Source organism: Pogonomyrmex barbatus, unplaced genomic scaffold (assembly GCF_055798465.1).
Source record: "Pogonomyrmex barbatus isolate J1 unplaced genomic scaffold, ASM5579846v1 scaffold10, whole genome shotgun sequence".
In the NCBI taxonomy this organism is placed as follows: domain Eukaryota; kingdom Metazoa; phylum Arthropoda; class Insecta; order Hymenoptera; family Formicidae; genus Pogonomyrmex; species Pogonomyrmex barbatus.
Window position 1 is genome coordinate 4630058 of NW_028297099.1, and position 15986 is coordinate 4646043.

The 15986-nt window shown below is 36.2% G+C and overlaps 1 protein-coding gene across 10 annotated transcripts in view; it reads left to right on the forward strand.

Moving 5' to 3' along the window:
• LOC105432608 (zwei Ig domain protein zig-8) overlaps window positions 1–15986 on the forward strand; it is a 68828-nt gene that overhangs the window by 22165 nt on the left and 30677 nt on the right. For all 10 annotated transcript variants that reach the window (XM_089070489.1, XM_011647486.2, XM_011647488.2 and 7 more), the window contains 2 exons: window positions 9012–9178; window positions 12249–12459. In XM_089070489.1, the coding sequence (XP_088926615.1) occupies window positions 9012–9178; window positions 12249–12459 (378 nt within the window). The remainder of the gene's footprint in view (window positions 1–9011; window positions 9179–12248; window positions 12460–15986) is intronic.

The window sequence follows — 15986 nt, forward strand, 5'->3', positions numbered from 1 at the left end:
TGTTTTTATCCCACTCAAACTTTTTATATATGGCTTTTGGTTACATCATGACATTTCGTTTCAAAAATATTATCTATATTTTCATAAAATCTTGCTTAACTTTATCGTGCTTATCTGGTTTAAAGAGTTTTCACGTAACGTCGCGTCACAGAGCTTCATAGAATTATTTTATGTTGAATTATGCTTTATACATACAATGATGGACTTGAAAAATAAAAAAATATCAATGTAATATTGTTTATTATCACGAGTTAAAAGTACCATATAAATATCTCTGTAAATCTAAGGCAATAATAAATTTCATGTTCCATCGCGATTATTAAAATGCAAACAAAGCACGCAAAAGCATTTTATAAAATATGTAAATGTATTTTTAGCAATATTATTTAACAAATTGCGTCGGATTTAAAAATTCATCCCACCGCATTGACAATGTTTAATAACAAAAGTCAACGCGCGACGGATTGTTAAGTTGTTGATACGACAAGCTGTTTTCACCCCGAGAGATTATTTGAAATCTTGCCTTATCTAAAACTCCGCTCATTAAACACGTGATAATTCAAGCGGATAATACACTTATGCGGCAATACCATCGCCTGCAATTCCACGCGTGTTGGAGCGCCCCTTCGCTGCCATCCCCGACTCGGCAAGAAGAAGCCGCCGAAATAATTCACCAAGCGCTCTCCACCTCGTGTGAAATGTAATGTAGAATAATGTTTTACACCATTGCGGTTCACGTGCCGAGTCGAGATGCGGCGGCAGGGATAAAATGAATTTTGCAGGGTAAGGACGCACTTCATCTATCATATGTCTTTTTTGCCCCGCAAAAAATGGAGTAGCGCCAATATGATTCTGTGAATTGCATGGGGAAACGCGATATAATTAAACAACGATATAATTAACACAAACTAAATAATTAACACAAACAACAGATGTCAGCGCATATGTCGTTCACATTTTTTAAAGTTGATTTTTTGAGCATTTTAAAACCCTTGATGCGAATCGTACAATTATATGAATACAAAAAATAGAATTTGCGATGAATAAAAAAACTGGAAAAATATCCACAGAATATAATTCTAGTGGAATAATAATAACACACATAGGAATAAATTTGTCACTGTTAATGAAAATTTATAGTTACAATAAAAGTTGATTCGAGATAAAAAATGTCTTTTTATTATTCTACATTTGTCTTACGAGAGTTAAATGAAAGCCGCAATATTCGAATTTATTATACATTAATCGCTTTATTGACCATACGTAAGTCGTAAATTCGTGACAAATATAATCAATGTAGCAATATACATTCTGAGGATGGAATGCACACACACATACGCGCGCGCGCGCGCGCGCGCACACACACACACACACACACACACACACATATATATATGCAATGGATAATGGCACCGATAAAGACCATGTACCACGGCGAAACGTGAAGCAAATATTGATCAGCGCGCACGAACATCCGACGATTTTCCACACGCCCGACACCGTATATATTCTCTTTCCTATGTCTTCGCGTACTTCATCGCTTTTCCACCGATATCAATGCCTTCTTTTTCTTTTCGTTCACACTCGGTCCGCGTTACATCCGACCGCGACGTGAGCGAAACTTTCAAAACCGCGAGTTAACTCTTTCGAGACAGTCTAACCAGTGGCGTTGCGCCCTGCACAAGATATTAAGTTGTTTTTTTTATATTTGTCGTAAGCTCGAAAAAACGCATGGGATAAAACTTTACCGATTTCTACATTGCACGATTTCTTTTATGACATCTACATATGTTACACCACCATGAAGTTGTAAAGTTCTATCATTCAAGACTGAATCGTCTCTAAAAATGTGTCCAATTTTCTCTTGTTATAAAGTGTTTTCATAAAGTTTCTCATTTTACTTGATGAAATATACAAGGTGCTTCAGATTAATTATGTCGCGTTTAATAACAGAAGCGCATTTATTGTACAATATAACAAGAGAATAGTGTTTTCTTATTATCGTCACAAATTAAACGGTGTATTAATAAAAATACATAAAGAAATATTTTTCTAAAATCTCGTCTTAATAATAATTTAATTTCATACCAATTGACTAATACTAGTATAATATTTATACATAATATCATTTTTCCAATAACAAACAAGAAAAAAAAAATACGAGAAATAGTAATAACCGTAAATTTTTTTTTGGAAAAAAATGATCTCAATTTTATCAAACAACCATGTTTATTTAGGACACCCTATGTTCACACTCTCCGTGCAAAGGTTCAAAGTTACGCGCGAGAAATAAAATTATTTTATAACCATCTCGTTCTTCCATGGCATCTTTTGTCATAACTATATCCTACCTCACCGAGTATTCTCTGGTGACTCTGGGCATTGCCCTTTTTCTCTAAAACTACTTTTCTTAAAATCGATCGTGTCGCATTTTAACATGAAAAAAAGAGAACAAAGAAATAGTGGAAGCGTAATCGGCGTCTTACATACTCTAGCAGGTCATTGCTTTTTAATTATTCTTTACGACATATTATTTTCTGTTCTCTCGTAAAAATACAGGAAAGATAATACTTCGCAATATCTTGTTTATTATTAAAATTTTCGGCTAACGAGACTGTAATTTCACGCGCAACAGTGTATAAATCATATCTACTTATTACAGATTTGTCGATTCGTGTAAAGTTTCGTCATCGACATTTCGCGATACATTTCGAGAGAATTGTGAGAGAGCGAGAATACATTATGTAATATTAATCTATAGTGCGAATACAGTTGAAGATTGTGATTTACCCATGTCGGTCCTGTTCGATCGAGGAGCCGTCGAAGCAATGAAACTGCTGCTTGAAATTTCGTTAAGCACCACTCACGTCTCTCACAATTTCGGGTGTCCTTAACAGCTGGATAAAATTCGCCGAGCCACGTAGAAAAGGTGGCACGGTGTAAAACGCGAACCATCAGCCTGATGTCGGTGGTTATTTTCAGCGAGAGAGAACCGAACGTAAGTGTGCGGTTTCGTAAACAGCCGACGCGCGCTGCAAGCTATTCCGACACATTTACACCGGACTATTTGCATTTTACTGTCGGTACGACAGTAGCGGACTGCAGAAAATAGCGAGAAGCTGTAGACGATGCCGGGATGCTTCGGACGCGGCTGCGAGCGAGGATGAGAACGAAGATGACAACGCGGTCGACAATGATGACGACGAAAACGACAATGATAAGATGGGCGACGACAGCGGTGCATTACCGGTGCATGACCGACCTCAATATTGTGGTGTGCTTACTTGTAGACACTCACAGACATGCAAAGGATATGCGAATTGAAACGTATGATCGGACCAGATATGTCCCAAGATAGCCTGCAACCGAGCACTGGACAATATCCCGATGCAAGGATTATGATAATATCCGCGAGGCTTGAATTCGAGAATGGCCGAATAGCACGAGGACGAAATTAGATCGCCACTGGCGTTCGACACTCGAAAGAACGTATCGATTCTCGATGTTGCTCTGGAAAAACTTTATCGAAACTGTATTTTGAGAAACTGTGGAAAGAATGGTTGAAATAGCTTCGTTACTTTTTCTTTTAGGGTCTTTTGTCTCTCTATTGGAACAGATATTCACAACGTGTCGACGAAAAACGATTTTTAAAAAAATAATGTTTAGAGCAAAGACAATCCTATATATTTTTATGCGATTTTTTTTTCAATAATAAAAGATGTTTTTTCTAATATTTTCAAGTTAATCAACAAAGAGTAATTCCCACTTCGAAAAAGTGTTTTTAGCGCTTTAGAATCAGAAGATATCTAAATGATTTCTCCGATATATATCCTCCGTACCAATATTACGCATAGCTTCAGCTTGCTGGAAGTCTAATGAAATTCCATAGCGGAATAGCATAGTGCAATTTCGCACATTAATTGACAACAGGCTAGTCTCTTCGCAATAATGTCACTCCTCATCCATCACTTGAAAATTTTTACTTAGCGTTACTGTACAAACATTTCTTACAAATTAAATGAATAAAAGAATGCAGGAGCTATTACGCAGAGTAAAATAATTAAACGAAGCATATACGGCATACTTGTTATTTCATACCGAACGGTTCTTTGTGAACCCCGTACATTTCGCAACGCTGACTGGAAAAACTTGAGAATCTCTGACAAAGCGCGCCGACAAAATCCCTCCTCTCGTTTCGGAAATCAAAAATTCTATTATGTTTGCCACGTATGCGGCACCGCGCCATCGCGAGAGTAACTCGAGCGTATTTTAGAGGAAAAGAGCCGATATTCACCATGTCATCGTGGCAGAAAGACTCGCAAGACTCGCAAGTGGCATTCGCTTGCGATGCATTCTTCTCGCACAGCCAGACTCCCGGGTTTGCGGCGAGCCCTAAAATGCACGGAGGCGGGGGCGTTGCATCCATCAACCTCGATCGTCGACGTCTGTTTTCACAGAATTTCTGCTGTACTTTTGAGGTTTTCGACGTATGTACGTACATACATCCCGGACATTTTCTCGTATCCGTACCTCGAGACTCTTCCACGACTTTTCTGTTTAGCCGCGCCTTTCTCTGCCCGTTCAGGAGAAGAGAGAACGTTATTCCCGAGCGACCCGCCAAGTCGTTCAACGACTTCTTTCAACGACAGTTTCTTCTTCCTCAATAATCTTTCATGATATAGCCCACCAAGTAGTTTACAGATCTTCGCTAGCCGACTATATGCAATCCGTTTAAGTTTCCAACAATATTAAAGTACTGTCCTTCTTTAGAATGACTTCTAAAATGTATATCACAAATATCAGATACTTAATAAGATCTCTTTGTTATATTACTCTTTAATTTTTTTTTAATTCTAGATTCAGTCTTTGACATGTTATTTAAAAGATTTTAAAAATCTTAAGGCTATGATCTAATAATATGACATGTGCAATAATTTTTATTAATTAATTTCATGTTATTATGTTACTATGAAATACATTGATCTATGATATAAATTATTATATCATCATCACAGTTATCATAAGCTTCGTAATCTTTTCGTAAACTTTTTGAAAGAATATTTTCTCCTAGTGTGTCATACTTCGTCGCAGAACATTCGATGTATGTTTTGCTAACATCTTCGTAGATGACGCTCTATTGTACGCTCTATCCGAAGCAGCACGTCTCTGACTTCTCCATTTTGCCTTCCACTTCTTGCTCCTTTTTCCAACCACGTCTAACCTGCCCCAACCTCTCGTCCCAGTTGTTTGAACAACGAGGAGTGGATATTATTCCCACGGGATCTTTCCAGTCGTCTTACGACGTCCTCCGAGGGTACTCTCTTTTTCAAGACGAAGCGCAAACGAGATACTTTTTGCGAAATCTTTCCTGTGATATTTAATATCGAAAATTATTTATTGAGAATTTAAATGGCACATTAAAAATAAAATAAAAAATGTTTAAATTTAAACATAAAATTTTTGTATATTACTTTATATTTATCAACAATGTGCATATTTTGTGTTTAATTAAATTGCTGTTTTAACATCAACGCTATTTATCGTAGCAGTAATCATTTATAATATATTTTTAAAAAAGTTTGATTTAAAGTATGCTTGTTACAAATATCACGTATAGAACAAATCTAAGATAAAATGAAAATATGTAATTAATAAATATTTTATTTTATTTGCACTTATATTTTTCTTGCTTTATTGCAGTATTTCTCAATTTTTTACTTTACTACATTTTCTGGTCGAACGTGCCAAGCATGCTTTAAAGACGAAGCGAATATTATTTCAGGACAATGCTATTAGCCATTATGAGAATACTGCTGAAAGAGCGATTTTCCTTTTTGTAAAATATTACTTCAAATTTTAAATAATGCACAGAAAGCGGTAGCGCACTAGAATCAGTCTAATAAAATATTTGATAACATAAATATTAATTATTTTATACGTTAAATATTCTTTCATCTCGAGTCAATGTATATTAATATGATTAATGTCAATGTAATTGACATATGCTTCAGATCAGTCCATAATTTATATATATATAATTTAAATTAAAATACATTTTAATATGGGTGAATTCGATTTTGGTATGTCTTGTTCGAATAACGAAGCCACCCCAATACATTTCAAGAGGGGAGTCATCTCATATAGAGAACGTTCTCCACATTCGGCAGCGAATCGTGTAGACCTCTCTTTCTGACGGCAGGCGTTTCTCACGAAGTGTTACAGCCAAAGCGCATCGAGGTTTCAATCCGCGGAGTTGCCAACGCTCGCATAAGATGTAAATAATGTTTCGCCTCCGGTGCATTCCGCATGCATCGAAAATCCGAAAGAAACGAGCACGGTGCGCATCCGTCGACCTCGATCGTCAACGTCGCGACCGGCAGCCCGGCACCGATACATCCATTTCCGCGGAATTTTCCACCGCATACCGGCTCGCGTAGGAATTCTCGCGACATATGTCTTTCGACGATTTCCTTCTTTTATTCTTTCCCTCCCTCCTTTAAGGTACTACAAGAACGCTGTCGACTTTCTTAGTCCCACTTTATTTTCTCACTCGACCATTTTTCTCCTTCGTTTGTCCCCACTAGGAACTAGTTCCGGTTGTTTGAACAACGGCACGAATATTATTCCGTCGATTACGCACGATTTTTCCGGTTAGAAAATCCTCTCCGCGACTTTCGTCGCGTAGATGGCTATTCATGTACCCCAATTCTTTCTTTTCTTAAAAGAAAGAGAAGAAGTAAAGGGATTTCTTTAAAAGAAAATATATACGTGTATTATATATGTTACATTATGTGTGTGTGTGTAGTACATTATATGTATATACATACATATATACATACATATATAATGATCTAAACGAAAGACGTTCCCAAAGTCGTTTGCGAGTTGCTTTCGAATACCGACATTTCTATTCGGCAGTACTCTTCAACTCTTCCCGACGAACTATGCGAGCAAAATTTTCTTATGTCGCAATGGCGCGGAAGATTTGGCAAGAGTCACGTTTCATGGAAATGCGCAAAATGTAGATCAATAGCGATTTGTGAGAAAGCACAATTTTCTAAATAACCATCTAGATCCTATTGAAACTTTAATAGTTCTTTTAAAGTTAGATTCGGATATATCACGATCTAGTCTCAAAAATATAAAATATCGTCATTAGCATAGATGTATGTAATCTTTATTTTCTTGTTATAAAAATTTATGTTTATATTATAAAATACTTATTCAATTTCAAAACTTTGCAATTTAAAAGATCATTCTCACTGTCAAGAGCACTAAGAAATTCTGTTACTTTGGGAGGATATATATATAAGTGAAAAAACTTTTATAGCATCACGAAATAGCAAGAGGAATACTAATAATTTAGCTGCTTGCTAAACCCTGGCTTTTGCCAGACAACTTAGGAATGGAAGGAGTTAATTTGTGAGTTTCGGTGGACCCTCTCTCTCTCCTGAGGGCTCGCCAAGCTTATTAGAGTAAATAGCTTAGGCGAGGGTGCCCCGTTTGGCCTCCCTGTGTTCAGTTGGGCCTTTCATCTCGCAAAACTCATCTCGGTTTCGCTCTCCTCCTCGTCTACGAACTAAAGGATACAGAGCATGGAATCGTTATCACTTTATCAAAGTCGGGCGCGGTACTTGTGCCGACAGGAGAAAGACTTGTGCTTTTAACCGACCGTATCGTTTATTAACGGTTTAACAGCTTCGCGCAACGTATATTGCATTAAAGTACGAGACACCGCGCCGATTAAACTGTTGCTGTGCCGAGGAAAAAAGATCGTTCTGGCGCGAGCAAGCACGCGAACGAGAAACGCCTGCTTCTACGGCATATTTAAAGCGTATCGCGGTAATGGGATGGTGACACGACGAAAAATGGTTTAGAAATAAATCCTCTTAACCCCTGCATTGTTTCTTCCAATAAATTCATTGTACAAATTCCTTTCACGTAGTGTTTCCTAATTTGACATCTCAGTTACCTCCAATTGTACAATTCTAAATATAACTATAGAAGAATAAAAATTCATTTAAATATACGTGTTAATATCTCAATTAATCCGCAACTTTTCAGTATAATCATACTCGTGAGATAAATAAAAAGAAATCGAGTCCATGAAAATTAACATCAGACGACATTAATGTCAACAGATTGGCAACTTTTTTAATTCACATGTCATTATCGAAGCGTGAACTTTTGAGCGTGAACTTTAAGACCGGTAAGCCGAAAGGACATCCGGACGCGATTCTTATCGGGCAATTCTCCGGAGTCAGGTAAAATCCACTTTAAGGCGCAAATCCGCGCATTCTCGATCGGTGCAAGGAACGGCTTGCAATACCATCGAACTATTTCCACTAGGGAAGATTGTGATTTGAATGGTAATCACCTGACGCAATATGTAAGCCACTAACGTCTTCCATACAAATAGACACGACTTCGCTTTTCCATCACGCACGTATGCGTCTCTGTGGACATGTGCCGGGCACAACGTGTTCTCAGGATTCGCGAACACGGGAGATATATCCACCACAAGATTGCATTTGCCGCAGTGCAGGGCGAGATATGTACGACCTATTCGAGGGTGTACTTTCGAAGCTTCGTTGCTTGCGCGTTCGCATAGATCTGACGTGCCGATGGCCCTGTCGTCGTGTTTCTCTATTTAAAATTACCGAGATAAACGGTCGGGTACACTTCTACTTCTTTCAGTGCTCAGTCTATAGTAATCAGGTTCTTCTTTTATCATTTGACGAATCTTATACTCTGCCAAAATAATGATCAATAATATAAACAAAATAATTTAGAGGAGATTATATTAAATATTTTTAATAATTTTATTTGTAATATTCGAATGTGCAACGGGAACATGACACCTTTTTATACCGCTATTAATTGTTGTTTCAGCTATTAAATAAAGAAACTCATAATTATTCTTATATTTATTTTTGATATAAAGGATGATAACTTGGTCATATTTGTGAGAATTTTTTTATTAATAAAGAAAATTTGAATCATTTTTTCAGAGAGCATTGCGTATGAATCGCGTATTTTCATGGCGGATACCTTTCAAGAACGTACAACATTGGAAATTGATCCATACTTCGACACAACAGTGCCGTCCAATATCACTGGCTTGGCCGGAGAAACTGTTCAATTGGCGTGCAGAGTGAAGAACCTCGGAAACAGAACGGTGAGTTCACTTTTTGTTAAAATTTTTATGATATTTATATCACAAACGTGAAAATATCTACGTGAATATATCATGAAGAAATGACATCGAGTCATTCGTAATAGTGCGATAAATTTATCATATTTCTATGTTAGAATTATCAGTTCTCTTATCGCGAAAATTATTCCCCGAGTAAATCGTAAACCTTACCTATCCCCCTAAGTAGCAATTCAGATTTTGACACGGATATTGGCAGGAACACAACCACCGACAAGCCATGAACACGACGAGATAGGCTTGCCCAAATAATGCACGGGATTCGAGAACGATGACGAGACTAGCGGCGTCGACATTTTCGAAATGTTACGAGCAACTGCGTCTCTTGTTTGCGGAATTAATTGATGAATTATAAAACGAAAATGCAACGAATGTTGCGAACGGCGGAGTAAAGGAGGTAGAGAGAATAGTGAGATCTCTCCGAGTGAATTAGCTTGGAGCGAAAATTCTGTTCTATTATTTCAGTTATGTAATTATCGCCGCCACCATGGCAATATCTCCACCACCAGCTTCCAACTTCGACTCAGACTTTTATCGTTGATTAAGTTAAATCGGTTTCGCTCGCGCCAGTTTGTAAGACAAATTTTTTTCGCCTCCGCGGTTAAATCAGTGTTTCGAGTGAGTCGGTAAATTAACTCGAAGGCGGATATGGCCCTCGGGGAATTTATCTTCCACTCTGAGACCTTCGGGTGTCCTCGATCTCGAGTATTAACGATTCACGGTACTACTCGGGGATTATCGTAGCGGTTAAGTAGAAAAGGACGATCTTTGTCAGACTATGTCTTCATGCAGACTCGGTCGAGAGGTCACAGTTTTAATCCCGGAGTCTCATCTCTATGCAAAGCTCGGTCTTCGCATTTATGTCAGCCGCAGCTATGTACCGTCTAATATATCTCGTTGACATCGTGCATTTATCTGTAGAGGTGGTATACGCGATAGGAAAATATAACATGTAAGCTTCAACCACGGTAATTAGCATTCTATTAAAATAGATACTAATGATGATGCAACATCGTATTAATGCCTCGCCATTTGGATTAATATGGACACACGTGTACGTATATGGATTAATGTCACGTGAGAATGTCAATAGAATTTCCGTCGCTCGGGCGAGTGAAATTGCACCTGAGTCCTGAATCTCGTGGAAACACTAAGATATGAAGAAGCCGAAAAGGATGAAGTTATGTGAAAAAGTTGCGCCCCAGGCGGGTAAAAGTAAGCGCCACCCTCTGAGATGATATTAACTCTGAAAGTCGGTCCCGCGTATGCAAAAAGATTCGAGAAAGGAAGAGCAGCAATCGTCGTTATAGCAGTCACACAGTGCGTTCTTGGGTTTTATCCACTCGCATATTTCTGCCGAAGCTGTGCACGATTATATTCTTTTTCTCTTTCGTCCGCGTATCGTGAATTTTATTACGCGGAAAAAGTTTCCCCCGAGAGTATACCGTCTAGATAGGCAGCGCTCTCTTTTTGCAAAAAGTATATTAACTGCGACACCGGCATATTCGGATGGCAATCATATTAGACCGACAATGGGAAGCTTTCGCAGTTGATATTTCTGATAATACAAACGCGCGTCGTAAGTTTTATTCCGCAGTCGATCAACACTGCATGATTTGTGCAACCCAATTACGCAAGCAATCATATATTACAGTGCAGCATGGAAAATAATGTTATGCGCCATTTTCATTAAATTTTCATATGATAATAAAGCTTTAACTGATTCTCTGCCTCTGTCCTGCGACTTAGAAAGGGATATTTATTTGCATCACAGCTCACATTAATTAATCTTTACGAGAACAATTCTATGAAATACAAGACGCTATTTTGAATGCGGGGCATTAAAACAAAGGTTAGATAGATTACTGAGTATTAAATAAATCGCGAATTAGTATATATGAATTCATAAACGTAAGGTTAAATAAACTGACATTATCTCCTTTCGTGGCAATTTTTGTATAAATAATGCTTAGGTATTCTGCGAAACGAGAATTAGTTAGCGATATTATTTCTAGTTATACCATTGGAAGATGCTATAACGGGTACAGTTTAATGAATATGATTTTCGCGAAATCGCATATGAATCATCAGCGAGCGCGCTTTTCGTACAGTTTGCCGACTAATGTAATCTGTTAAAGTAGCAAAAACCATTGAAGTTATTAAAGTGCCAGGCTCGTCGTTACGATGTAATTTCCAACACGTGGGGAAATTGCACAGGTTACAATGTTATCATGGTTCCAAATCATTGGTTGGATTCCACTCTAATTAACGGCTTCAAGAACTTGCAAACATCATTCAAACTTGGCAAATGTCACTTTATATCCTTCCTTTATATCCTACAAAGTTCACTCGCGCTACTATTATTATATCGATGCAACAATGTAATCTTGTTAGTGATTAATTTATTTCCGACATTGCTAGATATTGTAATACAATTCAATGTAACTTTAATACAATTTATATGATATGTTACATTAAAATCATATGATCAATTTTATATTATGTATCGTGCGAGCCTATGCGTTTTCGTTCCATAATTTCTAATAGAAGCTAGGTGAATAAATTTACCGTGCCTATTCGTCTATAAATAATTGCAGCGTATGAGAATTGTCGTTGTGCCGAGATTGTAGTCATACATCACGGAGTTATATAGCATTAAACAAAGACATGAAGTATTCCAGTTGCGGCGAATCTACTGCACTCGTAAATTTCTCGGGGCTAGGAAAAGGGAGAGTATAAAGTTTTATCGTCCAATCTTACGAGCAACAGGGCGTGAGGAGCGGTGATAGTTAGCAATACGTGCAGTTCGCGGTAACTCGACGAAGATTTTTTTTCATATAGATTGTAGAAACTAACATAATTTTGTCAACCTGTTGTTAACTTTAGATTTAATACAAATATTTATAGGTTACTGCAATTCAGCTTTTATTTTTTGCTAGAGAGAATATAAAATTTGCAATTAAAAGCATTTGTGATTAAAGAGATTTGATTATCTTAATTATATCTAAGACAATATTTATGTTGTTTGTTTCAGGTTTCATGGGTCAGGCATCGTGATATTCATTTGCTGACAGTTGGCAGATACACTTACACGAGCGATCAACGCTTCGAGGTGATGTACAAGATGCATCCGGAAGAATGGATCCTTAGAATACGATATCCGCAACGAAAAGATACTGGTATTTACGAGTGTCAAATATCTACCACTCCACCCATCGGTTATCCTGTTTATCTTACTATAATCGGTGAGTATCGATCATAACTATTATAATAGAAAATGAAATTGAAACAAGCGATAATTTTAATTTTAAGATTTTACATAAGAGTTTGCGTCTTAATTATCTAGTTTTATATTCTAATGAACATAATGATTCATTTCTTGTCAGGGTAAATTTTAAATAATGTTTTATTATACATAAAATCACTAAATATTGAGCATTTTTTTTTATAAAAAGGTTAGTAAAATATTGGCTATATTACTGAGAGAATTACACAGTAAAAAGATGATTTTTACAGATTAAAAAAGAAGAATATTATTAATCTATTTGAGATATTTTTTCTACATTTTCAGAGAAAATTCGATTTAATTGACTTTAAATAATTTACACGGTAGATATTTCCGTTCTCATCGAATTAAGATTTTATCAAAATAATTCGGGAGATTTGATTACACCATTATAAATGTCTTTACATAGATCGAGAGATCTAGATGAGTCAAACAAATTAAATGAATTACTTACCAAGCGCATATATTACTAATAAAGATTAGAGATATATTTTTAATCGCAAATAGGTATTCAAATCTCACAATTTTATTGGAAATCCAAGTTTAGTTCTAAGATTTATCGGTTTTAAGATTTATCATGATTTATTGAACATTATGACAATCATCGTGAATTTTTATTGAGATTTATGCTTGAATAATTCAAGATGCGTGTCATCTGGAAAAAAGTTAGGAAAAAACGCGCATAACTTTTTTCTTAAAACTGCTGGCCATTTTAAGTATTGAGTAGGGTAAAGACCATAGTACTTTGCAAAAGTTATAGATTAGTAGGCCTCGTGGGAATCGCCAGACTATCGAAGGAATTATAAATCAATGCGTGGAAGTAACTTCGAGAAAAAATTACTAGCGACGCGTATAGCGCACAAACATGGATATCATCTTGAAATCTATAATATCGAAAAATCATATTCGCACGTGCGTAACATATAGAAAAAGTAAAATTTTCGCAGTTTGCAAGAAAATGAATGTACGTTCAGAGACACGCGTGAATTTTGAATAAATTTTTTTTATTAAAATACACAAATTTCAGGAAAATGCTAGGCGGAATAATTTTTTAAGCAGAATCTTAAAAATTTAGAAATACTGCACTTATTGCTTTCGCGATTAAAATGCAATCTAGTGATAAAAACTGCTGTCGGAAACATAGAATGAATAAAGAAACAATCCAAATTTATATCACGAAAAAATTTAAACGATAGATATTTTCTTTATTTTTTCTGAGACCTGTGTATTTTTCCGATAGATATCGATCAAATCTTCTAAAATTCTCAGTCAGTGGAATATCCCTTCTTCAGTTCATCAAATTCTGAATTCAAGAAGCTTATCATGATTGGTCTTGGGGGATAAGTTGTTAGAGACAGGCGGGCGTCTTGTGCGAACATGAGTTACGGGCGTGGCCAATTATCACAAGGCTAATGAAGGCTTTTCCTCGAGAAAAGAGGGTGGGCTCGAGAAAGAAGAATCGACGGTTACTTTACTAATTTTCTTTCTTTTTGTTTCTATATCATCCATCATTCTTCGTCTTGCTTCTCTTTCTCTGTCAGACTTGTCATTTTTATCCATTAATTCCTTATGTCTCTCGACTTTTTTTTTAAAGAAATATTTCTAATTTTTTTTAATCTCTTTTTGTTGGTATTCTATAATTTGGTAGAGCAATAATGCTAGTTCTTCATGCAAAATATCAAAATTAAAAATTAAATGGAAAAGAATATAATTTTTTTACCTTTTACCTTTTACTTTTATATAATAGCAATAGCTACTTTATGTAATAGCAATATTAATTCAAAATTCCAAGACAATTAAAAGCGTTCGTAAAATGTCTTTATTTCATTCTATTAGAAGAAAAAATTCTCAAATTTTGTTTTCTGGAAGACACCCTACCATTTTTATCATTCTTTGTATTAAAGTTTGAGAGAAAGATATCTAAAAATAATTTAAAGAAGCTGAGAATGCCCAATTATTCACACTTTTCTTTTATGTAAATTCAAGATATTTAGATACAAAATACATATACAAAACACACACACACACACACACACACACACGCACGCACACACACACACACACACACACACACACACACACACACACACACATGAAATCCGAAACATGATAAGAATTACGTCCGAGCAATTGATCGATGTGATGATAGAACTCCTTCTCTATCTTCGTCAATTTAATAAAGATACTGAATTAGACGACGCGGAATAAATCGAAAAATAATAGTCGATCTTTTAGCGGCATTCTTGACACGCGATGCCTGTGAAATTGTGGCGACAAATTGAGCCTTTCCAGAAACGAAGGATTCTTCCCCCCCCCAATGTTACATTCGATCGTTTCGCCTTCCATCTGCGTTGTGAATCCTGCCTGAAAAGAGGATGACCTCACTCCCATTTTCGCAGGCCTCTTTTAAGCGTTTCTTCCTCTTTCTTTCCCTCTTCGTTTCCGGATCGCGTTGATGCTTCCCGCTGTCACGATTGGTGTCACCAAGGGCTTACATCGTTTGGCTTGAAGACTCGACTTTTTAAACGGTTCGACGTTTACTGTGCGAAGCGATGTGTAAAGATCGTCGAAATCTACAAATATCTCGTAAAAAATTCCAGAAAATTTCCGAATAATGTTCACATTAATATTACACGATCGAAATCGTGTCTGTTATTTTCTCATAAAACAATGAAATCATAATCTTGCAAATTTATCTGTTTACTCATTCTCTCGTTATTTTAAAAATTCTTTTTTATTTTATTATTTAAAAAATAAATTAGGCAGAAAGCATATAATATTTTATTATATAACAAATATTTATTCCCTTTATTTCATATAATGTTTTTAAAAGTATATCGAAAATTGGCAATTTGAAAGTAAAATTATATTATTTTTTCAATTGGTAATACCAGTTTCTTTTCAATGTTGCTTTCTGAATCCAATTTTCAACTCCAATCTTCCTAATTGTATGAAGAGCAAATGGCACTTATTCACTTTGATGATCTCTTTAACTACCTCCTTGTGCATTAGCACTCATTATTTCTATCATCATATGATGGTCAATACCAGAGAAGTTTCAGAGAAATCATCTGCTCATATATAGAAAGTGATTCGTTTATTATTGTTAACGGCCAAAACACCTTTTTGCCGTGTTGCCTGCTGTCTTCTTTGGCGGTAAATATTACCTTTCTTTTATCTCGAGTTTGTTCGCTGCTCCTCTTTATCTCCTTTTTTATCTTCCACTTCATTTCATTGCCATCTAGAAAGGCAATAAAGGACATGAAAGTTTTATCTTTTCATTCGCTTCTTTTTCTTTCTTCTTTTCTCCCTTTTTTCTTCTAGATCTGTCGGCAGAACATCTGATAACCAAATACAGACGCTCAACACGGAGTATCACCCAGGGCGGTGCTCTCGTAAAACAGCTTAAATAATTCATCGGATCGGTAAATGAGTTATTTATATCTGGATTCAGTCTGGTTCTCATTAAGCCGCCGTCAAGTATTG